This window comes from Ahaetulla prasina, chromosome 18 (genome assembly GCF_028640845.1).
Source record: "Ahaetulla prasina isolate Xishuangbanna chromosome 18, ASM2864084v1, whole genome shotgun sequence".
In the NCBI taxonomy this organism is placed as follows: Eukaryota; Metazoa; Chordata; class Lepidosauria; order Squamata; family Colubridae; genus Ahaetulla; species Ahaetulla prasina.
The window spans coordinates 8,522,033-8,548,342 of record NC_080556.1 but is presented as its reverse complement, the minus strand read 5'-3'; the positions used below and the strand labels follow the sequence as shown (position 1 = coordinate 8,548,342).

The following is a 26,310-nucleotide window of genomic DNA, read 5'->3' as shown; positions in this document are numbered from 1 at the left end:
GGAAACAGCGACATCTACGCTGGCTTGGGCATGTCGTGAGAATGGCTGATGGTCGGATTCTGAAAGATGGAGAATAGTGCCTCAGAGGGAGACCGCAGCTGCGATATAAGGATATCTGCAAGAGGGACCTAAAGGCCCCGGGAATGGACATTAACAACTGGGAAACTGTTGTGGCTCCAGCCCACCCCGCCCCCGGCCTGGCCCCTTGCCAGAGAGTGACTCAGAGAGTGAGGGGGAAGGGCTGTCAGGGCTTCCTTCTGCAGGGCCGGCTTCCCTGGCTCAGCTCCAGGAGCCAGAGGCAGGCCAGGTGGAAGAGGTAATGAGGCCTCCGTCTCCTGTATCTCTCCCCGCCCAGGAAACGCTTCCAGACCCAGCTGAAGACAATCAGTCCTGGTTAGATCCCATGTTTCGTAGACAAGAGAGGCGGGAACAACAGAAGCAGGGGTGGGGCAGGCCTAGAAAGTGCTGAGTCACGGAGCCACACCCCACAGGGTATAAAAGCAGGAGGGGCTGCTATACTGCTTTGTGACGAACAAATCCAATTGCCTAGAGAGAACTTGAGCTGAAGTGCTGTTTATTCCTGACTTCCTGGTTGACACGCCGGCATCAAGAAAAATAACAAGAAAAACCTTGGCAGACGCTCGCTGGGTTGCTGCCAGAGCTGATAGCTGCTGTGGACTCAATTGCCAGCTAATTGAGTAATTTCTCATGCCTCCCGGACTGCAGTTGGGGGACAGAACAGAAACCTTGACCGCCGATTGTTTAGCTTGGAGGCTAAAGACGCAGCATGGCCTTCTCCAATTTGAAGGACATTTGTACGGCAGGCTGAGGCAAAGAGGCAGTCCCGGAACCAGTGGAAATTTGGGGGCTGGGAAGGGGACAGAATGTATCTGCCCTCAGTGTGGAAGGGATTGTCACTCTCGAATTGGCCCTTTTAGCCACACTAGATGCTGTTTTAGGATCTCTTTTCAGAGCACGAAACCATAGTCTTTTGAGACTGAAGGATGCCAATGAATCTTAACCAGGAGTGTTTCAACTCCAAGAAACTTTATTGCTACCCAGCTTACAGAATAAACACGTTCTCGGGGGGTTTTTTTTGGGTGTGTGTGTTTGTGTGTGTGTGTCTGTCACAGCCTTGCCTGCCCTGCGGCAAATGGCAAAGGATCATGGGTGTTGCCAGTCCAGCCCCCTTGGAGGAAAGCAAGCAGTGGGAGACGGGACGCTGGGCGATGAAGTCGAGTCTTGCTTCGCGGTCCCCAAAGTCGTCCTACTCCCCGTCTTTGTCGTCCATGACGGGGAGGCTGTCGTAGGATGGGAAATCCAGGTGGGGCGGAAGAGGGATCCTGACTTCGTGGGGCCTGGGGGAAGAGAGGCCCTGAAACCGAGTGAGGAAACCGGATCGAGCCATAGCGCCCGGACAGTCTTCCGACGCGCAAAGGCGGCAGTCCTCCAAGGAGCAAGGTTTCTCCTGCCAAAACTCCGAGGTCTTCAGGTCGAGCGAGACGTTGGCACCCCAGACCACAAAATGCCGTATGCGGGCCTGCTTGTGAAGCTCGCACATGCACACCCAGGGCTGCCAGTTGTTCCAGTGGATGTTGGCATCGCCTGCAAAGCAGCGAGAGAAAATATTGCGGAGGACTAGGAGTCTAGCAGCCGCCGGTCAGCACGGAGAGTGAGAAACGGGGGAACTTGTTCAAAAACAAGACGGCAGATCAGGGATGAAATGCTCCCGGTTCGGACCGGATCACCTGATCCGGGAGCGATGGCGGCAGGTGGTTCAGAGAACCGGTAGCAAAAATCCCTGCCCCTCCCCCCCGCCTATGCTCAGCTGAGCCATGCGATCATCAGAGGTTTTTGTTTTTTTTTACTTTTAAAAGCATTTTTTTTGTTCGGCCGAAAAAATGCTTTTAAAAGTATATATAAAAAAAAAGGCTCTGATGATCGTGCGGCTCAGCTGGGATCGTCAGAGGCTTTTAAAACCTGTTCGGGCCGAAGAGGTTGTAGAAAAAATGCTTTTAAAAGGCTCCTCCAACGATTCAGCTTCCTGATCGGCAAAGGCTTTTTTTTTCTTTTAAAGGCAAAAAAAAATCCTTTTAAAAGAAAAAGCCTCTGATGAATAGGCAACTCAGCTGGGATCGTCGGAGGAGCCTTTTAAAGCATTTTTTCTACAACCTCTTCGGCCCGAAGAGGTTGTAGAAAAATGCTTTTAGAAGTAAAAAAAAAAAAATGTTGGCCCACCCGCCCTGTCACATTACTTCCCCCCCCCCGGGTCCACAGAACCGGTAGTAACAAATTTTACATTTCACCCCTGCGGCAGATCCAGGGGCCACGCCGAAGAGCCAGAAAGATCTACCTCAAAGGGTTGTTGTGAGAGTAAAATGGGGGGAAGCTTATACCGTACATGAAAAAAGGGAGGGAAAGGGCTGCCTTAAGCAGCGCTAACGATAAACAGGATATGCCTTTCAAGTAAATGCACTTATTTATTTAAAGAAAAGGCATTTGAGAATATCAGGCACCCAAGGAATGAGCCCCAGGCGCACATTAAGCAGAGGCTAAATTTAATTTTCCAGCTTGATGAGCGCGCCGCTTGTTTTCATTACAAGCTGTTTAAAGTTTATGAATCAGGGATCATCCATCAAACATGGATTAATTCAAGGAGAATTAATTAAAGTACTTGGAAATGCAGCCCGTCAAGGAAATAAAAAGGTTCCAACGAATGCGGCCTGGAAAAGGTGGGGATGTTTGCTGTTCCCTCCGTTTCAGGAGCTCTCTACCTGCATATAGGTAGGTGCTAAAGATGAAATGAATTGAAGTACATTCCCCCCCCCCCTCTTCCTTCATATGAAGAACGGTTGCAGGAACTGGGTATGTCTAATTTTATTCAGAGAAGGGCCAGGGGTGACATGATAGCAGTGTTCCAATATTTGAAGGGCTGCCCCAAAGAAGAGGGAGTCAAACTATTCTCCAAAGCACCTGAGGGCCGGACAAGAAGCAATGGATGGAAATTAATCAAGGAGAGAAGCAACTTAGAACTGAGGAGGAATTTCCTGACAGTTAGAACAATTAATAAGTGGAACAACTTGCCTCCAGACGTTGTGAATGCTCCAACACTGGAGGTTTTTAAGAAGAGACTGGATGACCATTTTGTCTGAAGTGGTGTAGGGTCTCCTGCCTGGGCAGGAGGTTGGACTAGAAGACCTCCAAGGTCCCTTCCGAGTCTTTTACTGTGTTAATAACAGACTATTGGTATATTTAGTCTAATGAAGAGAAGGACTAGGGGTGACGTGATAGCAGGGTTCCGATATCTCAGGGGCTGCCCCAAAGAAGAGGGAGTCAAGCTATTCTCCAAAGCACCTGAGGGTAGAACAAGAAGCAACGGGTGGAAACTAATCAAGGAGAGAAGCAACTTTGAAATAAGGAGGAATTTCCTGACAGTGAGAACAATTAATCAGTGGAACAACTTGTCTCCAGAAGTTGTAAATGTTCCAACACTGGAGGTTTTTAAGAAGAGACTGGATGACCATTTTGTCTGAAGTGGTGTAGGGTCTCCTGCCTGGGCAGGAGGTTGGACTAGAAGACCTCCAAGGTCCCTTCCGAGTCTTTTACTGTGTTAATAACAGACTATTGGTATATTTAGTCTAATGAAGAGAAGGACTAGGGGTGACGTGATAGCAGGGTTCCGATATCTCAGGGGCTGCCCCAAAGAAGAGGGAGTCAAGTTATTCTCCAAAGCACCTGAGGGTAGAACAAGAAGCAATGGGTGGAAACTCATCAAGGAGAGAAGCAACTTAGAATTAAGGAGGAATTTCCTGACAGTGAGAACAATTAATCCGTGGAACAACTTGCCTCCAGAAGTTGTGAATGCTCCAACACTGGAAGTTTTTGAGAAGATATTGGAGAGCCATTTGTCTGAAATGGTATAGGAATAGAATAGAATAGAATAGAATAGAATAGAATAGAATAGAATAGAATAGAATAGAATAAACAGAGTTGGAAGGGACCTTGGAGGTCTTCTAGTCCAACCTCCTGCCCAGGCAGGAAACCCTACACCACTTCAGACAAACAGTCATCCAACATCTTCTTCAAAATTTCCAGTGTTGGAGCATTCACAACTTCTGGAGGCAAGTCGTTCCACTGATTAATTGTTCTCACTGTCAGGAAATTTCTCCTTAGTTCTAAGTTGCTTCTCTCCTTGATTAGTTTCCACCCATTGCTTCTTGTCCTGCCCTCAGGTGCTTTGGAGAATAGCTTGACTTCCTCTTCTTTGTGGCAGCCCCTGAGATATTGGAAGACTGCTATCATGTCTCCCCTAGTCCTTCTTTTCATTAAACTAGACATATCCAGTTCCTGCAACCGTTCTTCATATGTTTCAGCCTCCAGTCCCCTAATCATCTTTATTGCTCTTCTCTGAACTCTTTCTAGAGTCTCCGCATCTTTTTTACATCGTGGCGACCAAAACCAAACGCCGTATTCCAAATGTGGCCTTACCAAGGCCCTATAAAGTGGTATAGGGGTTCCTGCCTAGGCAGGGGTTGGACTGGAAGGCCTCCAAGGTATCTTCCAACTCTAATATTCGCATGGGAAATCAGCCATTACAGCGTTCTGGCAAGACCTGGGAACTAACAGAAAGAAAAGCTCGCCTACAGATGGGTTGCCAATGGCCAGAAGCACCAGCACATTCTCTCCGTTCTAGAAAATGAGTTGTAAAACACTGGCCTTCCAAAAGGCCAAAATAAATAAATTAGAACGGAAGCTATAATCACTGTAATCCTTTACCAACAACAGCCAGTGGGAGGCTAGGGCCGCTGACGTATCGGAGACGCCACAGCAGTGAACCGAACAAAACCAGCATCTTCATTTTGTCTCACAAAGACGTCCGATTCTGGACCGCAGAGGGAACGGATGCTGCGTACGCGTCACCGTGGCAACAAGGAGCCAATCCACAACAGCCAGAGCATCTTTGGAACACTCTGCCCTGGCTGGATGTCAAAACCGGTTGCATCTGCATTTTGAGGGTTTCAGGGGTGGGCGCGGACTCCGCCAATCGGTCATCTCCGAGTCCCCGCAAAATGGTTAAATATCTGTAGTAGTTTTCTCCCTGATTTTTTTTATACACTTTTATCATCCAGTTCTCTGCCCTGATGCACCTCTTTGGAAGATGCTTGCCGCTTCTCAAGATACAGCTGTTGTGACTCCAGCCCCCGAACCTGGCCCCGTGCCCGAAAGTGACTCCGAAAGTGAGGGGGAAGGCTCCGACGTTTCCCCATTCCCAGCAAAAAAAGGCGGTGCCACCAGTACAAATTGGGATGTGGTTTTAATGGGAAACGGCTTTGTGGCGTGGCGGCTTTCGGTGAGTCTGCTTCCAAGGGGCGCTGCCGAGTTCGAATTCCACCACCCGAGAGCGGTCCAGCAGTTTGTCCGTCCTCGTCCCGCCTGCCACTCTAGAGCCGGCGTTCTGAAAAGCCAAAAGATTTATAGGAGAGCCCAGATTAAAAGGCGGGATGGTTAATTTGGTTTGAAAATACCCTTCCAACCAAGGCCAACCGGGCAGTAAGGAGGAATTTTCTGAGAGTGAGAACCGATCAAGCCGTGGAACAGAAGTGCCTTCGGAAGTTGTGGGAGCTTCATCCCTGGAGGCTTTCAAGAAGAGACGTGTTGTGACTCGTCCTCCCTCCTCTCCTCAGCCGGGCCCCTCCCGTCTCCAACTGGGCCTTTTATCAGACTCCGAGTCTGATAATGAAGATGAACGGCCTGTCATGCCTCCAGCCCCCGGCCCTGGCCCCATGCCCGGAGAGGATTCAAGGAGTGGAAGGACAAGCCCGATAAACCTCACTCATACAGCGTGTGTTCCTTTGGCTCAGCCTTCAGAGCAGGAAGCCAGCCAGGTATTGGAATTGCTCGGGCCTACTCCTTCTGACCCCTCCCTTTCCCAGACAGCAGATCCAGCTGAAGACAATTCAAAGTGGGAGGACCCTCGCTTCCGGAGATCTGAGAGGCGATGCCAGCAGAAGGAAGGGAGGGGCAGGCCTGGATAAATGCTGTCATGGAGCCACACCCCACAGCCTATATAAAGGACTTGCTTTTGGCATTCCAACCTTGAGTCAAGCAAAGTCTTATCGAGTTTGCTGATATCAGACTCTATCGCTGAAGTCACAACTTGGACTCCTTCCTGCCCTGATAAACCTCGAAGGAACTTGGCAAGCTGCAAAGGCTTCGTTGCCAAGTTTGTTACGGACTTCCTTGACTCGTTCGTCACAGTGGGACACGACAAGACTGGACGGCCATCTGTCAGGAATGGTGTAGGGTAGCGATGGCTAACCTTTTTTGCCATCGTGTGCCAAAAGCGAAGGGACTGCGGGGGGTCCTGCACGTGCGTGCCCACACCCATAATTCTATGCACACACATCCCGCATGCACATGCGGACCCCCCCTCCATGACTTCCACTTTTGGCACACAATGGCACTATGGGCCCGTTTTTCACCCTCTCCGGGCTGCAGAGCCTTTCTAGGAGCCTGGGGAGAGCGAAAAATGGGCCTTCCCCACACACCCCCAGGCCCTCCGGAGGCCGGAAACAGCCTGTTTCCCTACTTCCGGTGGGCCCCGAAGGCCCGAAAATCAGCTGGCCGGCACACGCATGTGCGCCAGAGCTGAGCTCACATGCCCACCGATAACAGCTCCATAGGTTCGCCGTCATGGGTGTAGGGTCTCCTGCTTGGGCGGGGGGGTTGAACTAGATGACCTCCAAGGTCCCTTCCAACTCACCTCATCTAATCTAATCTAATCTAACTGCAGTTCTAGCTAAGCTGTGAAATGCCTTAATTACAAAAACGAGTTTAGTTCTTTTAACAGACCGCAAAACAGGCCGAGACAAAGGCTGGATTGAAGCTTTGTTTTAATGCCATAATCCCTACTTCGCCTGCAACACACCGATCCGCAATACGACCACAATAGCAGTTTGGCTAACACAGGTAGTCCTCAGTTCGTTTAGTGGCCGTCTGAAGTTGACAACAGCACTGACGACCGGTTCGCACACTTACGACCACCGCAGCATCCCTCGGGTCACATGATTAAAATTCAGACGCTTGGCTCATATTTATGACTGTTTTAGCGTCCTGGGATCATACGACCTCCCCTTTCTGGCCAGCAAAATCAGTGGGGAAAGCCAGATTCACTTAACAACCGCCTTACTACCTTAAACAACAGCAGCGATTCACTTAGCAAAACTCTGGCAAGGAAGGTCGTAAAATGGGGCGAAACTCACTTAACCACGGTCTCGTTTACGGCCACAGAACATTCGGGCTCAGCTGCGGTTGTAAGTCGAGGATTACGTTATAGGGTTTGACAGCCGGAGTGTGTATGTGTTGTGTCTCGTCCGATCTCACCGCAGCCGGGGCCTTCTTATCTGCTTCCGAACACGGAGGAATGTCCTAGTATGCCTCCCGGCCCCAGCCCTGGCTCCATGCCCAGACAGGCTGAGGAGGAAGAAGTACCTCCAGCCCCCAGCTCTGGCTCCATGCACAGGCAAACGGAGCAACTAGACCCCTCCCCCTCCCCAACAGCATGTGAGCCTGAGGAAGGTCAATTACCAACAGCTGCAGACTGGAGTGACCCTCGCTGTCAGAAGACTTGATAGACGGAGGCAACAGAAGGAAGGGAGGGGCAGGCCTGGATAAGTACTGAATCATGGAGCCACACCCCATGGCCTATATAAAGGACCTGCTTTCTGGCATTCTCTGAGTCAGGCAAAGTCTAAACATATCTTGCTGAAATCACTTTCTGGTCTCCTGCCTGCCCTGAGGACTTTGCTAGGACTTTGGCAGAGCTGCAGAGGCACGCCTGATTCGGATTTCCCTGACCCGGCCGTCAGCGGAGGAGTGGGACACGACAGTATGTTCCTGACAAGTCGGTTCTACCTGATGTGAACGCCGAGAATCCAGGGACGAATGTAGATCCAGGCTGCTGACGATGGGGCTGGAAACTCGGACGGGGTTCTCCCAACCAGCAAGGCAGTGCTGTGGGAACAAAGACAGTAAATGTTAGGGAAATACTTTTAAGAGCTGACCAGCTGCTACGATGATAGACGGCAGCGAATTGCGTCCGCAAGGTTTTGGGGCTGATACGACTTTAAGAGGCTGTATATATAACAGAGGCCCCGTGAGGGCGTCACTCTCTCGGTACGTGCTTCCGTGCTGTAGTTGATGATTGTTTGCCTGACCTTGCCTAGTACGTGTATGTATATATTCCTTGAAGATAAACCACTATTTGAAAGACAAACCTCTGTTTCAGGGGTGAAACCCAGCAAGTTCTGACAGGTTCTGGAGAACCGGTAGCGGAAGTTTTGAGTAGTTCGGAGAACTGGTAGCGAAAAAAATCCAGCAGGTTCTGACAGGTTCTGGAAAACCGGTAGCGGAAATGTTGAGTAGTTCGGGGAACCGGTAGCAAAAAATTTTGAGTAATTCGGAGAACCGGCAAATGCCACCTCTGGCTGGCCCCAGAATGGGGAGGGAATGGGGATTTTGCAGTATCCTTCCCCTGGAGTGGGGTGGGAATGGAGATTTTGCAGTATCCTTCCCCTGCCACGCCCACAGAACTGGTAGTAAAAAAAAATTGGATTTCACCACCGCTTTGTTTACTGTATTTTGCTTCTCAAAATAGTCACACCGTGCGCACTCTTGACAGGCTCAGAGTTCTGGCTGAGTTTTGTAGCCCCTGTTCTGATGCTCAGGTCCCAAGAGATCAATAGTCCCTCATTACTAACTTTGCGGCAGAGTTCCCCAGTTTTTTTAAGCCACGTACTAGGTAGGCTGTCTTTACAAACCCTGTAAATTTACAAGGACTCAAATTCCACCGAAGGGGGGGGGGGGAAACAACAACTACCCAGTCTTTTGAAACTTCCAAAGTTACTGTGTCCTTTTTCTCAGATTGCACACGGCAGCCTTAGAGCTTTTACAACCGAATCCAAAGTACAAAGAGGCCTTGGTATTTATTTAAGTCAAAGGTATTTCCCCACCACCACCACCCCAATTAATTTACTTTTGAAAGGGAAGCTTCGTCTTATACACACCGAGAATTTAGATACTGGTTTTTTTTTCTGTCTCATCTTTTCTTTTGGAAATACAAAGCCATCTGCCTTCCAGGTAAACATTGTTTTTATATCTGTGTGTCTACCCATCTATCTATCATCAATCTATCTATCTATCTATCATCTCTCACATCTATCTATCTATCTATCTATCCATCCATCTATCCATCTCTCTATCATCTATCTATCCATCTCTCTATCTCTCTATCTATCTCTCTATCTATCCATCCATCTCTATTATCCATTTATCATCAATCAATCATCTCTCACTATCTATCTATCTATCGATCTATCTATTTATCCATCCATCCGTCCCTCTATCATCTATCTATCCATCTCTCTATTATCTATCTATCTATCTATCTATCTATCTATCTATCTATCTATCTATCTAATCTCTTTCCCTCTCTCTCTCATATTATCCATCCATCCATCCATCCATCTCTCTAGTCTCTCTCTCTCTATCTTCTATTTATCCATCTCTATTATCCATCATCAATCAATCTATCATCTCTCACATCCATCCATCCATCTATCCATCCATTTATCTAATCTATCTACCCTCTTTCCCTCTCTCTCTCTCATATCTATCTATCCATCCACCCATTCTATCTATCAGATAGATATAGATCTATCTATCTATCTATATCTATCATATCCCTCTATCTACCTATCTATATCTATCATATCCCTCTATCTACCTGTCTCTGTCTGTCCGTCTATCTATCTATCTATCTATCTATCTATCTATCTATCTATCTATCTATCTATCTATCTATCTATATCATATCCCTCTATCTATCTATCTATCATCTATCATATCCCTCTATCTATCTACCTACCTACCTACCTACCTACCGTATCTACTGTATCTATCTATCTATCTATCTATCTATCTATCTATCTATCTATCTATCTATCTATCTATCTAATATATAAATATAAAAAATATGAATAAATAAATATCTAATCATCTATCGTCTATCATCTACCTATCTACCGTATCTACCGTATCTACCGTATCTATCTATCATATCCCTCTATCTACCTGTCTCTGTCTGTCCGTCTATCTATCTATCTATCTATCTATCTATCTATCTATCTATCTATCTATCTATCTATCTATCTATATCATATCCCTCTATCTATCTATCTATCATCTATCATATCCCTCTATCTACCTACCTACCTACCTACCTACCTACCTTATCTACTGTATCTATCTATCTATCTATCTATCTATCTATCTATCTATCTATCTATCTATCTATCTATCTAATATATAAATATAAAAAATATGAATAAATAAATATCTAATCATCTATCGTCTATCATCTACCTACCTACCATATCTACCGTATCTACTGTATCTATCTATCTATCTATCTATCTATCTATCTATCTATCTATCTATCTATCTATCTATCTATCTATCTATCTATCTTCTACATCCATCCATCATTTAATGCCATCCCTGAATTCCAGCAGCCCAAGAGATGCTACCGTAGAATCCGTTTCAATTTCTCCCCTCCCCAAGCACAATTCCGCCTTTCCCTTTTCTGCTCCTTCCCATAAAACTCACGGAGGGCAGGGCCAAATTGTCCTCCATCTCGTAGCTTTTCCGTCGATGGATTTTGTGTTTATACGCGGGGAGGAGGGTAGCCCTCGGGAAGCTGACTCTGCAAAACAGACCCCTGTGACATCAGAACATCTAAAAGACGCAGGTAAGGATAAAAAAAAAACAAAACCCCGTTTATAAAGAAACTGGTTAAAACCACCCATTTCTAAATTAAAACAAAATAAAACGGAGCAAGTATATGCCACCGTAAGAAATTGTAAACAGAAAGGCAAAATCAGCGGATGGCAGCGAAGTTAGCTTACTACATTTTTAAAAATCATTCGGGGAAAATCCCCAAGAATAAATTCTCTGGAATAGAATTGGGAGCTTTTCCATCTCTGCCCGTGAACTATTTTACTGTCTTGAACGGAAGACAAGCAAACAGGATTTGTGTTTCCTCAAGAGATTTCCCCTTTCTTGGCAGTAAGAAAAGAGGGAATGAGGGAGAAAGAGAAGGATTACAGGCAAGTCCTCGACTTACGACAGTTCATTTAGTGACCGTTCAAAGTTACAATGGCACTGAGGAAAATGACTTATAACTGTTTTTCAGAGTTCCGACGTTTGCAGCCGCCCCAAGGGCCACGCGATCAAAATTCAGACTGGCTTCTGTTTATGACGATTGCAAGGTTCACATGATCGCCTTTTGCGGCCTTCGGGCAAGCAAACTCCACGGGGAAAGTCAAATTCACGCAACAACCAGGTGATTAACTTACCAACCGCAGTGATTCACTTAACAACCCGAGGCAAGGAAGGTCGTAAAAAAAAGATTAGACTTATATACCGCTCCACAGGGCTTCACAGCCCACTCTAAGCGGTTTACAGAGTCAGCCTGTTGCCCCCAACAATCTGGGTCCTCGTTTGACCCACCTCGGAAGGATGGAAGGCTGAGTCCACCTTGAGCCAGTCAGGATCGAACTCCTGGCTGGGGGCAGAGTTAACCTGCAACCCTGTATTCTAACCACTGTGAAGGGAAGGAAGGAAGGAGATAGCAATAACACTTAGACTTATATATACCGCTTCACAGTGCATTACAGCCCTCTCTAAGTGGTTTATAGAGTCAGTCTTTTGCCCCCAACAATCTGGGTCCTCATTTGACCCACCTCAGAAGGACGGAAGGCTGAGTCAACCTCCAGCCTGGTGAGATCTGAACTGCCAAATTGCAGGCAGCCAGCAGTCAGCAGAAGTCGCCTGCAGTACCGCACTCTAACCACGCAAAAAAACATGAAACCGACTGTGACTCACTTCACAGCTTAGTGTTGAAAAAGTTCCAGTTCTGACTATGGTTGTTGGGGAAACACGCCCTAAAATTGGGAGTGAAATTGATCTGCCCCCCCACCCCCGGCCGAAGCGTGATGAGCGGAGCAAAAACTCACCTAACGAAAGCTGGTTCCACCAAAGTCTCAGGTGGTTTTTCAGCCCGAGGCGTTTTGCAAACGGGGCAGGCGGATTCTGGATCCATTGGCACGGTAAAAAGGCGTTTATTCAACCGATAGCAGAAGACACCTGCGGGCGTTAGAATAAATTAAGACAGGGCTCTTTTTACATAGAAAACGGTGCCAAGTTTCTAGCCCTCATGACTGCAAAGGGACGCTCAGAAATGAGCGGCTTGAAAGCACTCCATGGGATGCGGGGCCCTTCACCACACCTCTAAACCCGGGGGGGGGGAAGGGGGCTCCCAACTTGGCAATTCAATTAAGACTTGTGGACTTCAACTCCCAGAATTCCTCAGCCACCCATGGAATTTGCCAGCTGAGGAATTCTGGGAGTTGAAGTGCAGAAGTCTCTCTTTTTTTTAAAAAAAAAAAAAGTTTTTTACTTAGATTATAGAATAAAATACAAAAATATGAAAGCAAATACCCCGTTTCCCCTGAAATTAAGACATCCCCTGATAATAAGCCCAGTCGGGCTTTTGAGTGCATGTGCTAAAATAAGCCCCAACCCCAGGGGTGAAATGCTCCCGGTTCGGACTGGATTGCCCGATCCGGTAGCAATGGTGGCGGGTGGTTCAGAGAATCGGTAGCAAAAATCCCTGCCCCCCCCCCTCGCATGCCCAGCTGAGCCACGCAATCATCAGAGGTTTTTTGTTTTTCTTTTTTACTTTTAAAAGCATTTTTTCTTTGGCCAAAAAAACGCTTTTAAAAAGCATTTTTAAAAGCAATTTTTCGGCCAAAGAGGTTGTAGAAAATTGCTTTTAAAACTCTCAACGATCAGCTGAGTTGCCTGATCGTCAGAGGCTTTTCTTTTAAAGGCAAAAAAATGCTTTTAAAAGAAAAAAAAAGCTTCCGACGATCAGGCAACTCAGCTGGAATTGTGAGAGCCTTTTAAAAGCATTTTTCGGCCGAACAGGTTGTAGAAAAAACACTTTTAAAAGTAAAAAAAAAGGCTCTGATAATTGCACGACTCAGCTGGGATCGTCAGAGGCTTTTAAAAGCATTTTTTCTACGGCCGAAGAGGTTGTAGAAAATTGCTTTTAAAAGTAAAAAAAAAGAGTTGGCCACACCCACCCAGTCACATTACCCCCAACCAAGCCACACCCACAGGACCAGTAATAACAAACTTTACCACTGCCCCCCCCCAAATAAGCTCTCCCCAAAAATATTTAAGCGCAGAGCTGAAAATCAGGTAAGACGGCAAAAGGAGCCCCATCTTGCTCCACGCACCCTAAAATGGTAAGACCTCCCCAAAAATAAGGCCAAGCGCTTATTTTGGGATTCAAAGAAAATATAAGACAGGGTCTTATTTTCGGGGAAACACGGTAATAGGACACAAGGGGGAGGGGAGGAAAAAGAAAGAAAAGGGAGGAAGGGAGGAAGAAGAAGAGAAAAAGCAAAAAGCGGTGACTTCCAACTCTCTGTTGCAGTAGAATAAAGCATGAACAACGAACCTCAGCTTTCTCCTTTTCCAAAATAGTATAAACCAGCCATTTCTATAACAGCAAATCAATCTAATCAGTAAAACCCAAAATCAATATTTTGTTTTTTTCTGTAAAACCCAAAATCAACATCTTTCCACGTCAAACAAAAAGTCTTAAAAGTTGCCAAATTTGGACACCCTCATCCCTGGTCTAGAACCTGCCGTGGGAGTACCACGCACAAAATTCCTGCTGAATTTCCACCCCCCCTCCCAAAATGCGCTGGCTACAGGAAACTTCGGAACATACATTGGTGGGAAGCCGCCTCTGTCTCCATCTCCTGATCCAGGGCCGAAGAATTCACGTCTTCCAACCTGTAAAAGAAGGGAAAATCCAGAATTTACAGCCTGAGAAGGGAATTGTGCAGAGTCATTCAATTAACCGAGGCAGGGGAACGTTGCGCATTACAGCGGGTTGGGCTAGAGCAGGGGTCTCCAACCTTGGCCACTTTAAGACTTGTGGACTTCAACTCCCAGAGTTCCTCAGCCAGTCCACAAGTCTTAAAGTTGTCAAGGTTGGAGACCCCTGGGCTAGAGGACCTCTAACATACCTTCCCGCCAGTGCTGGCATTCATTTTTTTTTACTACCGGTTCTGTAAGCGTGGCTTGGTGGGCGTAGCAGGGGAAGGATACTGCAAAATCCCCATTCCCTCCCTACTCCGGGGGAAGGGTACTGCAAAATCCCCATTCCCTCTCTACTCCTGGGCGAAGGATACTGAAAAATCATCATTCCCACCCCACTCCTGGGGGAAGGATACTGCAAAATCCCCATTCCCATCCCACTCCTGGGGGAAGGATACTGCAAAACCTCCATTCTCACCCCACTGGAAGGATACTGCAAAATCCCCATTCCCTCCCCACTCCTGGGGGAAGGATACTGCAAAATCCCCATTCCCTCCCCATTCCTGGGGGAAGGATACTGCAAAATCCCCATTCCCTCCTCACTCCTGGGGGAAGGATACTGCAAAATCCCCATTCCCACCCCACTCCTCGGGGAAGGATACTGCAAAACCTCCATTCCCACTCGTCTCTGTGGCCAGCCAGAGGTGGCATTTGCCGGTTCTCCGAACTGCTCAAAATTTCCGCTACCGGTTCTCCAGAACCGATCAGAACCTGCTGAATAGCACCTCTGTTTCCCGCTCTTTGGTTTGGAGGCAGAGTTAGCCCCCGCCAGACCACGATGGAAGAAGGGTTCAATTTGGGGGAATCACACAGCAAAGGCAGCTTTAAAATTAACAACCTGGAGTGTACCCCTTTGGCAAAGCTCAATTTCTCGTGCGAAATGAGTGGCTAGCGGGTTTTAAACCAGGGGTCTCCAACCTTAGCAACTTTAAGACTTGTGGACTTCAACTCCCAGAATTCCTCGAATTCTGGGAGTTGAAGTCCACAAGTCTTAAAGTTGTCAAGGTTGGAGACCCCTGGTTTAAACTCTCCGACTGAAGTTAGATAATTAGAACTGCAGAAAAAATAATGGCCACCAACCTGCCTTCCATTGAGGGCCTGTATACTGCACGAATCAAGAAGAGGGCCGTGAAAATATTTACAGATCCCTCGCGTCCTGGACATAAACTGTTTCAACTCCTACGCTCAAAACGACGCTATAGAGCACTGCACACCAGAACAACTAGACACAAGAACAGTTTTTCCCCGAAGGCCATCACTCTGCTAAACAAATAATTCCCTCAACACTGTCAAACTATTTACTAAGTCTGCACTACTATTAATATTCTCATCGTTCCTATCACCAATCTCTTTCCACTTAGGACTGTATGACTGTAACTTTGTTGCTGGTAATCCTTATGATTTATATTGATATACTGACCATCATTCGTGTTGTAAATGTTGTACCTTGATGAAGTTATCTTTTATGTACGCTGAGAGCGTATGCACCAAGACAAATTCCTTGTGTGTCCAATCACACTTGGCCAATAAAAAAATTCTATTCTATTCTGAGTGCATGTTGTGTGACTCTCTGCTTCAAAAAAAATGGCAGTTTTCGGGTTTGAGCAGATCTCAAGGAAGCTCCCCCAGCCACCCCTTTTTCCAAACCCCTCCTCCTTCCCCCCCACAACCGGGTCGTACTCGAAGCCGTGGTCGCGGATGCACGCCTCCTTGTTCACCTGACGGAAGTTCTGCAGCTCAGCAAAATATTCCTCGGGTTTTTCAGACAGGGAGGTATCCGTCTCCAGCAGCCCTAACGGAAGGAAGGAAAGAGAGAGCAGGTGAAACACACCGCCCGAGTAAAACTGCATGATCAGACGTTCATTCCCAAGCCCTCAGAATACACAGGTAAACTATTCCTGTGCAGGGAGGGTCTACGTCCGTGATGACGAACCTACAGCACGCGCGCAAGCCGTCGCCCCAGTTCAGCTCCACCGCGCATGTGCATGCCTCCCGACAGCCAGCTGATTTTCAGGTCTCTGCCACGCATGCGGGAGATGTGCGCAGATACACGTGGGGGAGAGGGGGTCGTGTGCGTGGGGGGTTGGGTGGCATTCGCGGGGGGGGGGCTACCCCCTACGGCCCATTTTTGGTCCCAGGAGGCTGCAGGGAGGTCTGCTTGGCCCAAAACGGGGCACAGGGGGGTTGTATGCGCATGTGTGGGGGTTGAGGGGAGTGTAGGGGGTTGTGCGTGCATTGTTGTGGTCCGTCAGCAGCCTACGGAGCTGGCAACGGAGTCTGACAGCGATAAGGCTGAGGTGAGGCCAGGGCCATCGGGGAGTGAGGTGCGGACTCCAGAGCCTCCAGAGACTGATAGTAGTGAGGCAGAGTAACAGGAGGAGCCTGTTCCTAATGCAGGCATGAGAAGAGCTGCCAGAAGGCAAGAGCAGCTCAAGCAAAAAGGACGACTCAGGAGTAACGCCAAAAGATGATTGGCCCCTCCCATAAGGCTTAAAACAAGACCAGTGTTTCTGTAACTTCTGGACATTTATCAGGAAGGGCCTTTGGCAGTTTGCCCTACTGGACTCAGGTTTGTGATAACCCGAAGAGTGTGTGTTTGTGAGGCCTTTGTTTCATTTTGAGTTACACGACGCTGGGAATGAAGTAATTCCCAGCTGTTCGAATAAAGCTTATTTTATCACGGACTGAGTTTGTTGCTACCTACTTGGGCCTGGGTCACAACACGCATGCGTGGTCGGGCGGGGCATACATGCATTGCATTATGGGTGCCGACATGTGCAGGGTGTCAGCTTTGGAAGCCATATTAGGCCAAAGGGATGGGTTTTCTGGAACGCTGACACGGGGGTTGGCGGGAGGGTTGCGTCGAGCCCAGCTCTGGCTCGACACATGACACTACAGGGATCCGGATCATGGGAGCAGCCCCTAATCAAAGATCCAAAGGGAAGGCTTATCAAGGACTTGTTTGAGGGCTGCAGGGATCTGCGTTTGGCAAGCATGAGAAAAGAACCAGCACACTGGCGGCCGGGATAGAGGGAAATGAGGGCTGGGCGTTAGGAAGAGCTGCTTGAGTTCCGGGATTTCGCAAATGACGTGGCAGCTGAGGCTGTCAGACGAGGAGGGAGAGAGCGGCCGGGCGTCCAATCAATGGAGCAGTTCAGCCATGGGGCAGGGGCATGAGCAGCGCGGGATGTTTAAAAGGGGCTGAGTGGCAGAAGCTCTCAGCGCTGACTTTATACCGAGAGACCTTGACTTTTACTGAGACCCGGTTTGTAGCGGACCCAATAAACGACGTCACTAGCGGAAAGAAAACCAAGCTGGCTTGTTTCTTCTCACGGCGTCTGACACAACTGAGGCTGAGCTAGCCGAGAGGAAGTCAGCGCTGAGAGCTTCTGCCTCTCAGCCCCTTTTAAACATCCCGCGCGCAGTGGTGGGATTCAAGTAATTTAACAACCGGTTCTCTGCCCTAATGATTTCTTCCAACCACCAGTTTGCCAGACAGCTCAAAAAGCTAACAACCGGTTCTCCCGAAGTGGTGCGAACCGGATGAATCCCACCACTGCCCGCGCTGCTCATGCCGAGCTAGCTGAGAGGTTGTGTGTGCAGGCACGGGGGAGTGGGGTGGTGGTGGTTGTGCGTATGCACAGGGACCGGGGCACACGTGCATTGCATTATGGGTGCCGGCACGCGTCCCTGCGTGTGACACACGACGACAAAAAGGTTAGCCATCACTGGTCTATCCTGCCTGATCTGATTAGAAAATCGGTCCTGTCCTGGCTAGGAGGACCAGGAGAGGGCAAAGAGCTCAGCATGATGGGAGTTATAGTAAAACACCTCTGGAAGAGAGAGCCACAGCTGCCCTCTGGAACACGCCGAAGAATAAAAATGGAGCGGTTTTTTTTACTTTAAAAAATAAAAGAGAGAGAGAGCGCTACACCAATAGAAGGGCGGCTTCAATTCAATGGATTTGCAAAAGCTCCTCCATCCCGGTGTGCAGATAGACTGCATTGGACCATGGAGGTCTCTGTGTATAGACGTCGCGGGAAGCAGCCCGAAACAACTTCTTCCCACCTGCGATCCAGTCGTAGCCCAGGAAAGGCTGCGCCGACATGCTGTCCGCTGAGATCAAAGGCTCCTCCGTGTCGGAGACGAACGTCACGTGCCCGGCTTCCTTCTGGAAAAAAAAGAGATACGGCGCCTCATACAGCGTCAATGACCAAGTCATGCCCCTGAAATGCCCCATGTTACCTATCACCTCTTGCCTAAAAACCAGCGGAGCGTCACCTCCTTTTAAAAGTAAGATGTTGTGGCCTGTCGGCAGCCAGTAGAACTGGCAGCAGAGTCAGACAGTGAGGAGCTTGGGGAGGAACTTGGGCCAGTCCTGGGGGCTGGGGAAAGCTCGGATGAGGGCTCTGCATCGGAGGCAGAGAGTGGGCCAGGGCCATCTGATAGTTATTTGCTGCCTCCGGAGTCTCTGGAGCCTCCAGAGTCTGGCATCAGTGAGGCAGAAGAACAGCGTCAGCCTGTTCCCAGTGTGCGCATGCGCAGACCTGCCAGACGACAAGAACAATTAAGAAAACAGGGTCGACTTGGGAGTAAGGCTTGGAGATGATTGGCCCCGCCCATAAGTCATAAAAGAGGAACGAACGGGATGTGAGCTTTTGCTCAGGAAGCGATTAGTTCATCTGGTCGGTTCAAGCTTTGCAAAGTCCTGTTTGACTCTGTGCCAAGTTTGGCCTTGCCCTGCGTTTGGCAATTAGTTCTCTGGCAGCATTCCAAGGGAGATAAGGTGGGTGTTTATAACGATTCCCCTGAAAGACTGTTTGTGAAGCCTTGCGGACTGTGAAGGACAACAATTCACAGCCTTGTAAATAAAAGAGGTTTTGCCGGGACGAAGATTGTGCTTTCTATTTTCTAAAGACGCCTCGGTCAGAACAGAGATTCGAGTCCTCATTGCTCAAACCATTAACCTCCCTGTCTTAAATCCGTATCGCCACCCTGCCAGATTTCCAGCTGTTTTGCAGGTGCCACAGATCGAGTCTGCCCACCAAGCAGATTCAGTTTATGTTGCAAACCTGCCAACTTTTCCAACACCCACTGTTGTGACTCGTCCTCCCTCCTCTCCTCAGCCGGGCCCCTCCCGTCTCCAACCGGGCCTTTTATCAGACTCCGAGTCTGATAATGAAGATGAACGGCCTGTCATGCCTCCAGCCCCCGGCCCTGGCCCCATGCCCGGAGAGGATTCAAGGAGTGAAAGGACAAGCCCGATAAATTTCACTCATACAGCGTGTGTTCCTTTGGCTCAGCCATCAGAGCAGGAAGCCAGCCAGGTATTGGAATTGCTCAGGCCTACTCCTTCTGACCCCTCCCTTTCCCAGACAGCAGATCCAGCTGAAGACAATTCACAATGGGTGGACCCTCGCTTCCGGAGATCTGAGAGGCGATGCTAGCAGAAGGAGGGGTGGGGCAGGCCTGGATAAATGCTGAGTCATGGAGCCACACCCCATAGCCTATATAAAGGACCTGCTTTTGGCATTCCAACCTTGAGTCAAGCAAAGTCTTATCGAGTTTGCTGATACCGGACCCTATCGCTGAAGTCACAACTTGGACTTCTGCCTGCCCTGATAAACCTCGAAGGAACTTGGCAAGCTACAGAGGCTTCGTTGCCAAGTTTGTTACGGACTTCCTTGACTCGTTCGTTCAGAGGGGGGGGGGACTCGACACCCACCTTCTTCCTTGCCCTGCCATGCTTGCCCCCCGGTGTAAGCAGAATGGACTTGGGGGTCTGGGGCATCCGAGCCGAAGTCCCCTGCCTCCTCTCCTCTTCCGCTGGGTTTTGGGTCAGCTCCTCTCGGGCCCCCGTTCTCTCCTTCAACTCGGGGCAAGAAGCAGTGGGTGGCTTTTGCGGGGCATCTTCCTTGGCGGTTTCCCCGTTTCCGCTTCCAGCCTCGAGCGACGGCACGACGACCATGCAGGGGGAACGGGGCGGCCCCCAGCTAGGGGAGCATCCCTCTTTCCGTCTCTCACTCCGCAGAGAGTCAAGACGCAGTTGGGAATTCCTCGTCTCCGAAACGTTCAGGGTGGCCCCCTCCAAATCCGGACCAAACGGCGGTTGGATCTAGAAAAGAAGACAGCAACACAAGGTTAGGCTACCCCTGCGGATCGCACAGCAGAATGAGCAAGACATGGCAGGCCGCCGGAACGGGGCTTTTCGCCTCGAACTCTTGGCACTTCCTGTTTCTCCACCAGGGTTTCGCCTCTGGGTTATTACTCCTTGGTTATTTTGGGTCACGGCCTGTCCGTCCCAATCCCTTCGCCGTGGCCCATTCGTCGCAGTACAGTTCGTGTCTGTTGTGTCTTGCCCGCTCTGTTCCCTTCCCTTCCCCTCCCCTCTGCTTCCCTTCCCTCTTCTCTTCTCTTCTCTTCTCTTCTCTTCTCTTCTCTTCTCCTCTTCTCTCTCCTCCCCTCCCCTCTCCTCCCTTCCCCTCCCTCTGCTTCTCCTCTCTTCTCTTCCTTCCTTCCCTTCCTTCTTCTGTCCTCTCCTCTCCCTTCCTGCCACTCCCCTCCGCTCTGTTTCCTTCCCTTCCTCCTCCTCTCCTCTCCCTTCCTTCCCTCCCCTCGCTTCCCTCCTTCTCTTCTCTTCCTTCACTTCCTTCTCTTCTTCTTCTCTCCTCTCTCCCTCCTCTCCCTCCTTCCCTGCCCCTCCCTCCCTCTGCTTCCTTCCTTCCTCTTCTCTTCTCTTCTCTCCCTCCTCTCCTCCCTTCCCCTCCCCTCTGCTTCTCCTCTCTTCTCTTCCCTTCCCTTCTCTTCCCTTCTTCTGTCCTCTCCTCTCCCTTCCCTGCCCCTCCCCTCCCCTCTGCTTCCCTTCCCTCCTCCTTCTTATCTGCTCCCAAACACGGAGGAATGTATGCCTCCCGGCCCCAGTCCTGGCTCCATGCCCAGACAAGCTGAAGAGGAGGGGCACCTCCGGTCCCAGCTCTGGCTCCATGCCCAAGCAGGCTGCAGAGGAGGAGCACCTCCCGGCCCCAGCCCTGGCTCCATGCCCAGGCAAACGGAGCAGCTAGACCCTCCCCTCCTCCACAGCATGTGAGCCTGAGGAAGGTTTATTTCAACAGCTGCTGATTGGAGGACCTCGCATCAGAAGACTGGATAGGCGGAGGCAACAGAAGGAAGGGAGGGGCAGGCCTTAATGAGTGCTGAGTCATGGAGCCACACCCCATGGCCTATATAAAGGATCTGCTTTCTGGCAGTCTCTGAGTCAGGCAAAGTCGAACTTATCTTGCTGAAGTCACTTTCTGGTCTCCTGCCTGCTCTGAGGACTTTGCTAGGACTTTGGGCAGAGCTGCAGAGGCAAGCCTGATTCGGATTTCCCTGACCCGGCCGTCAGCGGAGGAGTGGGACACGACAGTGTCGGGCTTTTGGGTGCACAGGAAGCCAGCCAATCGATGCAGGTGCTCGGGGGCGTTTGGTTAGTACAGCAGGGTTTGCAGTTCAGAGGGAGGCTCTGTCTAGAAAAGCACGGCTACTCTAGTGAAGAGAAGGACCAGGGCAGCCACGATATATCTTCCAATATTTGAGGGGCTGCCACAGAGAGGAGGAAGGGGGTCAAGCTGTTTCCCAAGGCACCCGAAGTCTGGACCAGGAACAATGGATGGAAACTAACCAAGGAGAGAGATTCAACCTGGAAATAAGGAGAAAATTTCCTGACCGTGAGAACAATCAACTCATGGAGTGGAAGTTGTGGGAGCTTCATCCCTGGAAGCTTTCAAGAAGAGACTGGACTGCCAGCAGTCAGAAACGGTGTAGGGTCTCCTGCCTGAGCAGGGGGGGTTGGACTAGATGACCTTCAAAGTCCCTTCCGATTCTGTTAATCTGTTAAAAACCAGAAAGTCCAGTTGCCTCTTGAAAGAAAGGGGGGGAAGCAATTTTGGGACAACCATGACCAGAATGACTGAGCATCTCCATAGACAGTTGCAATGCCAGCTATATAGGTAAGCTAAAGATTCCCCTCGCACATACTTATTTTATTTATTTATTTATTTAATCACATTTGTATACCGCCCTATCTCCCGAGGGACTCAGGGCGGTTTACAGTCTAATAAAAACATACATATGAATACAATATAAAACACCAATTTAAAAAACTTATTAAATAAGGCCGAATATTAAAAATTGCAATAAAAATAATAAAACTCCAAATTAAAACCAAATTAAAATGTAAAATACTAGTCCAGTCCTGCGCAAATAAATAGATGTGTCTTAAGCTCGCGGCGAAAGGTTCGAAGGTCGGAAAGTTGACGAAGACCTGGGGGAAGTTCGTTGCAGAGGGTGGGAGCCCCCACAGAAAAGGCTCTCCCTCTGGGCGTCGCCAGTCGGCACTACCCGGCTGACAGCAGCCTAAGGAGTCCCTCCCTGTGAGAGCGCACGGGTCGGTGGAAGGCAACCGGTGGCAGCAGACGGTCCCGTAGATACGTACTAGCTGTTGCCGACTCTAGGGGGCGGTGCTCATCTCTGTTTCAAAGCCGAAGAGCCAGCGCTGTCCGAAGACGTCTCCGTGATCATGTGGCTGGTGTGACTCAACGCGCCAAAGTGCACGGAACGCTGTTCCCTTCCCACCAAAAGTGGTCCTTATTTTTTCTACTTGCATTTTTTACGTGCTTTCGAACTGCTAGGTTGGCAGAAGCTGGGACAAGTCACGGGAGCTCACCCCGTTACACGGCAGCACTAGGGATTCGAACCGCTGAGCTGCCGACCTTTCGATCGACAAGCTCAATGTCCTAGCCCCTGAGCCACCTTAATGCCCTTAATGCCAGCTATATAGAACCTCCTTATTCAGAAGCAGTCTATGCCAGTGGCCCTCAACCTTTTGGGCAGCAGGGACCGGTTCCATGCAGAGAGGTTTTTCCCTGAACCCGAGGGGTGTGCGGTTTCATGCTCTGCCTGCATCCCATGGATGGGGCTTCACTTGTTTGCGTGGTGCGGTTGCTGGCATGCCGCCTAATGGTGGTAGCCCACCAACTGGGGGTTGGGGACCCCTGTTCTATGTAATTTGATGGGTGTGTGTGTGTTAAAGCTCTGTTTTATTTATTTTTTAAACGCTAGCTATAGTGAGACTATGAAGCTTATTGTTATTTATTATGAAATTTATTCACCGCCCATCTCATGCCCAATGGCTCCGGGTGGCTCGCAGCATAAAAACATTAAAACTATCCATTTATGCAGTGGCACAGTGGTTAGAGTGCAGTATTGCAGCCTACTTCTGCTGACTGTTGGTAATCTGGAAGTTCAAATCTCACCAGGCTCAAGGTTGACTTAGCCTTCCATCCTTCCGAGGTGGGTCAAATGAGGACCCAGATTGTTGGGAGGCAAGAGGCTGACTCTGTAAACCGCTTAGAATGGGCTGTAAAAGCACTGTGAAGCGGTGTATAAGTCTAAGTGCTATTGCTATCTCCTTCTCTCCTTCCTTCCTTCCTTCCTTCCTTCCTTCCTTCCTTCCTTCCTTCTCTCTCTCCAAGTGGTTAGAAGGCAATATTGCAAGTTAAATCTGTCCATTGCCAGCAATTCAATCCTGACCGACTGGCTTAAGGTTGACTCAGCCTTCCATCCTTCCAAGGTGGGTAAAATGAGGACCCAGATTGCTGGGGGACAGGAGGCTGACTCTAAACCGCTTAGAGAGGACAGAAAAAGTAACTGTGAAACGGTATATAAGTCTAAGTGCTATTCCTTCCTTCCTTCCTTCCTTCCTTTCCTTCCTCCCTCCCCTCCCCTCCCTATGGTTAGAATACAGTATTGCAGGCTGACTCTGCCCGCTGCCAGGAGTTTGATCCTGACCGACTGGTGCAAGGTTGACTCAGCCTTCCATCCTTCTGAGGTGGGTAAAATGAGGACCCAGATTGTCGGGGGCAAGAGGCTGACTCTGTAAATCGCTTGGAGAGGGCTGTAAAAGCAACTGTGAAGCGTTATATAAGTCTAAGCGCTATTGCTAAAAGATAACAAAGGCAGATAAGAGAAAATTATTAACACAAGATGGTGAAGGAGGGAAGTGGATAAACGGGGGCAGGGGGGAAAGGTGGGATTAAGTTTTAATTAGTCGGGCGATCTCCTTTAGCGATGTTCTCACAAGCAAAGTCAATGGGGGCGCCAGATCCACTTAACAACGGTGGCGAGAGAGGATTGTCAAGCGGGGCAAAAGTCTCTTAACCAATGTCTCACTTAACAACAGAAGCATTGGGCTCAATATTGGTCGTACGTCGAGGACTACCTGTCCCTTATATACCTTTGGATCAAAACTGGACCTTTATAGATGTTTGTCCATCTTGAACAAACTCTCCACCTACCCGGTTCCCGGAACTGAGCATCCGTTTGCGCTCCGGTGTCGCCGAGGGAGAAGGCATCACGAAGGGAAGGCATTTCCTGAACTCTTCTTGGTTGGCTTTCAACCTTTGCAGGAGGTCTTGGTTTAAATGGCGGAGCTGCTGGAGATCCATCTCCGGCTTTCCGAAATCGGGCAAGGAACCCGGAAGGCTGCTCTGCCGGCGCCGAGCAACGTCCCTTTCGAGAGCTGGGGAAGGAGTAAAATATCCGAATATAATCCCGCTTTGATCTTTCCGAGGTCCAGATGACGTCTGCCTGGCTCTAGCTAAGGGAGGCGGCGGGGAACTCTGCACGCGCCCAGAGGTAGTCTTTCTCATCACCCTCTCCCCAACAGGTGAGGGCTGAAAAGTCTCAGATCTTATGGGCTCCAAGTTCCCATGCAAGAATATTTTTTTGGGGGGGTGGGGGAAGGGAGGGAAAGGAAGGGGAGGGGGGTTTAATTCCTGGTTTGATTTGAGTTGATCTTTTGATAGGTTTTATTTTATCAGCGGCCGAAGATCGGCCCCATCCCAAGAGCGATTAAGGCGTCCCCTCCCCCAACTAGCTGCCCCCAAAATTGAGCCTGCGGATCTACCGAAGACCCCTCCAACCCCATAGAAGGGAGAGAAAGCAACACCCCCTCCCTTAATTTCAATGTTCTTCTAAGAGGAGGCGATGCACTACAACTCCCATCGGCCCCAGCCTGGGGAAGAAGGGAAGGCTGCCCTAGCTCCTCAGCACCCCCCCCACTCTTCTGACTCCCCCCGCCCGCCCCCCCGCCCCCCCGCAACAAAAGGACGCTGTTTTACGCACTCATTCACTCCCGCGTCCGTTGCTTTACAATGTAGCAAAGCCAAGCTTCCGAACGCCTCCTGATTGGCCACGCTCCGCTTTCGTCACCCGGCAACCAGCGTCACCCGGAAGTTCGGGCGGTTTTTGCTCTTAAAGGGACCTCGCCCTCTTTCTAGTTTTGTTTTTTTTTAAAGGCGTAGTCCGCCTTTTTATTACGGACTTTTGTGGGGGGCCCCCGCCAGGTTCGCTGGATGACAGTCCCCATCATCCGCAGCCAGCGAGATAATAAAGGTGGGCACCCGATCCATTTCAATTAATTGAAGATTTAAATCAAATGAATGAAAAGAAATAATTAAAACCCCTGGGAACTCCACAATTCTCAATAAGAAACTTAAAAGCTTACTGTGGTTTTTTAAATAATAATAATAATAATAATAATAATAATGAAATAAAAATAATAAAATAAAATAATATAATAAATAATAATAAAAAATAAAAATAATGAAATAAAAATAATAATAAAATAAAATAAAAATGAAAAATAATAATGAAATAAAAATAATAAAATAAAATAATATATAATAATGAAACATAATAATAAAATAAAAAATAATAATATAATATAATAAAATAAAAGAATAGAATAGAATAAAATAAAATAAAATAAAATAAAACCTCCACGTTCAGGAGCAGTGTGGCTCAGAGGTGTTTTTTTTTTTGGTGGGAGGGGGGAAGGAAACCTGCTGTTTTACAAGCCTTAGAGAGATTCCAGATTCTGTTGGCAGTGTGAAAGTAAAAAAAAACAAACACACACACACACACACAAAAACCTTCACTACTTGTGAAGTTGATATCCACAAGTTGATATATCTGCACATGGCCAGAGATGTCATTATTTTTACAAAACTCAGACGGGGTTACTGAGATTAAATCTCAAAAACAAAAACACACCAAAAAAAAACCCCAACCCAAAACAATATAAAATCCAGAAAAAGACATGCTGATAAAAATCGAACTCGGCTCTGAAATAGCTCTGGAAAATTAACAACCGTCTGTACATGCCTAGAGGCGCTGTGCCCAAACCTTGCCAGCTCACTTGAGAGCAGAATAAAAGGCGGAAAGTGACTCTCCACCCCCCCACTTCCTCCCTCCCCA

At 48.8% G+C, this 26,310-nt stretch overlaps 1 protein-coding gene across 5 annotated transcripts; it reads right to left on the bottom strand.

Moving 5' to 3' along the window:
* Positions 1-1,083: 1,083 nt before the first annotated feature.
* Positions 1,084-25,737, bottom strand: MIIP (migration and invasion inhibitory protein). Of its 5 annotated transcripts, XM_058161361.1 has the most exons (10): positions 25,177-25,737; positions 24,348-24,571; positions 19,739-20,128; positions 18,082-18,184; positions 15,694-15,805; positions 13,862-13,926; positions 12,075-12,204; positions 10,666-10,794; positions 7,915-8,013; positions 1,084-1,605 (listed from the first exon to the last, which is right to left on the bottom strand). In XM_058161361.1, exons 1-10 carry the CDS (start codon positions 25,178-25,180, stop codon positions 1,128-1,130), a joined length of 1,734 nt encoding a protein of 577 aa, XP_058017344.1. In that variant the 5' UTR covers positions 25,181-25,737; the 3' UTR covers positions 1,084-1,127. The 5 variants fall into 5 exon arrangements, with proteins under 5 accessions (XP_058017344.1, XP_058017343.1, XP_058017348.1 ...); XM_058161360.1 differs by lacking the exon at positions 25,177-25,737 and having other exon boundaries at positions 24,348-24,804; XM_058161365.1 differs by lacking the exon at positions 25,177-25,737 and having other exon boundaries at positions 1,348-1,605; positions 10,666-10,762; positions 24,348-24,799.
* Positions 25,738-26,310: the final 573 nt, after the last annotated feature.

Bases quoted from the DNA above. Each gene is read 5' to 3' on its own strand.
- MIIP (XM_058161360.1), bottom strand. From the start codon at position 24,701: ATGAGAAAGACTACCTCTGGGCGCGTGCAGAGTTCCCCGCCGCCTCCC. The intron at 20,129-24,347 runs GTAGGTGGAGAG...CTTCTTTTCTAG, and splicing joins TGCTCAGTTCCGGGAACCGG to ATCCAACCGCCGTTTGGTCC. The intron at 15,806-18,081 runs GTGGGAAGAAGT...TCCTTCCGTTAG, and splicing joins GGGCTACGACTGGATCGCAG to GGCTGCTGGAGACGGATACC.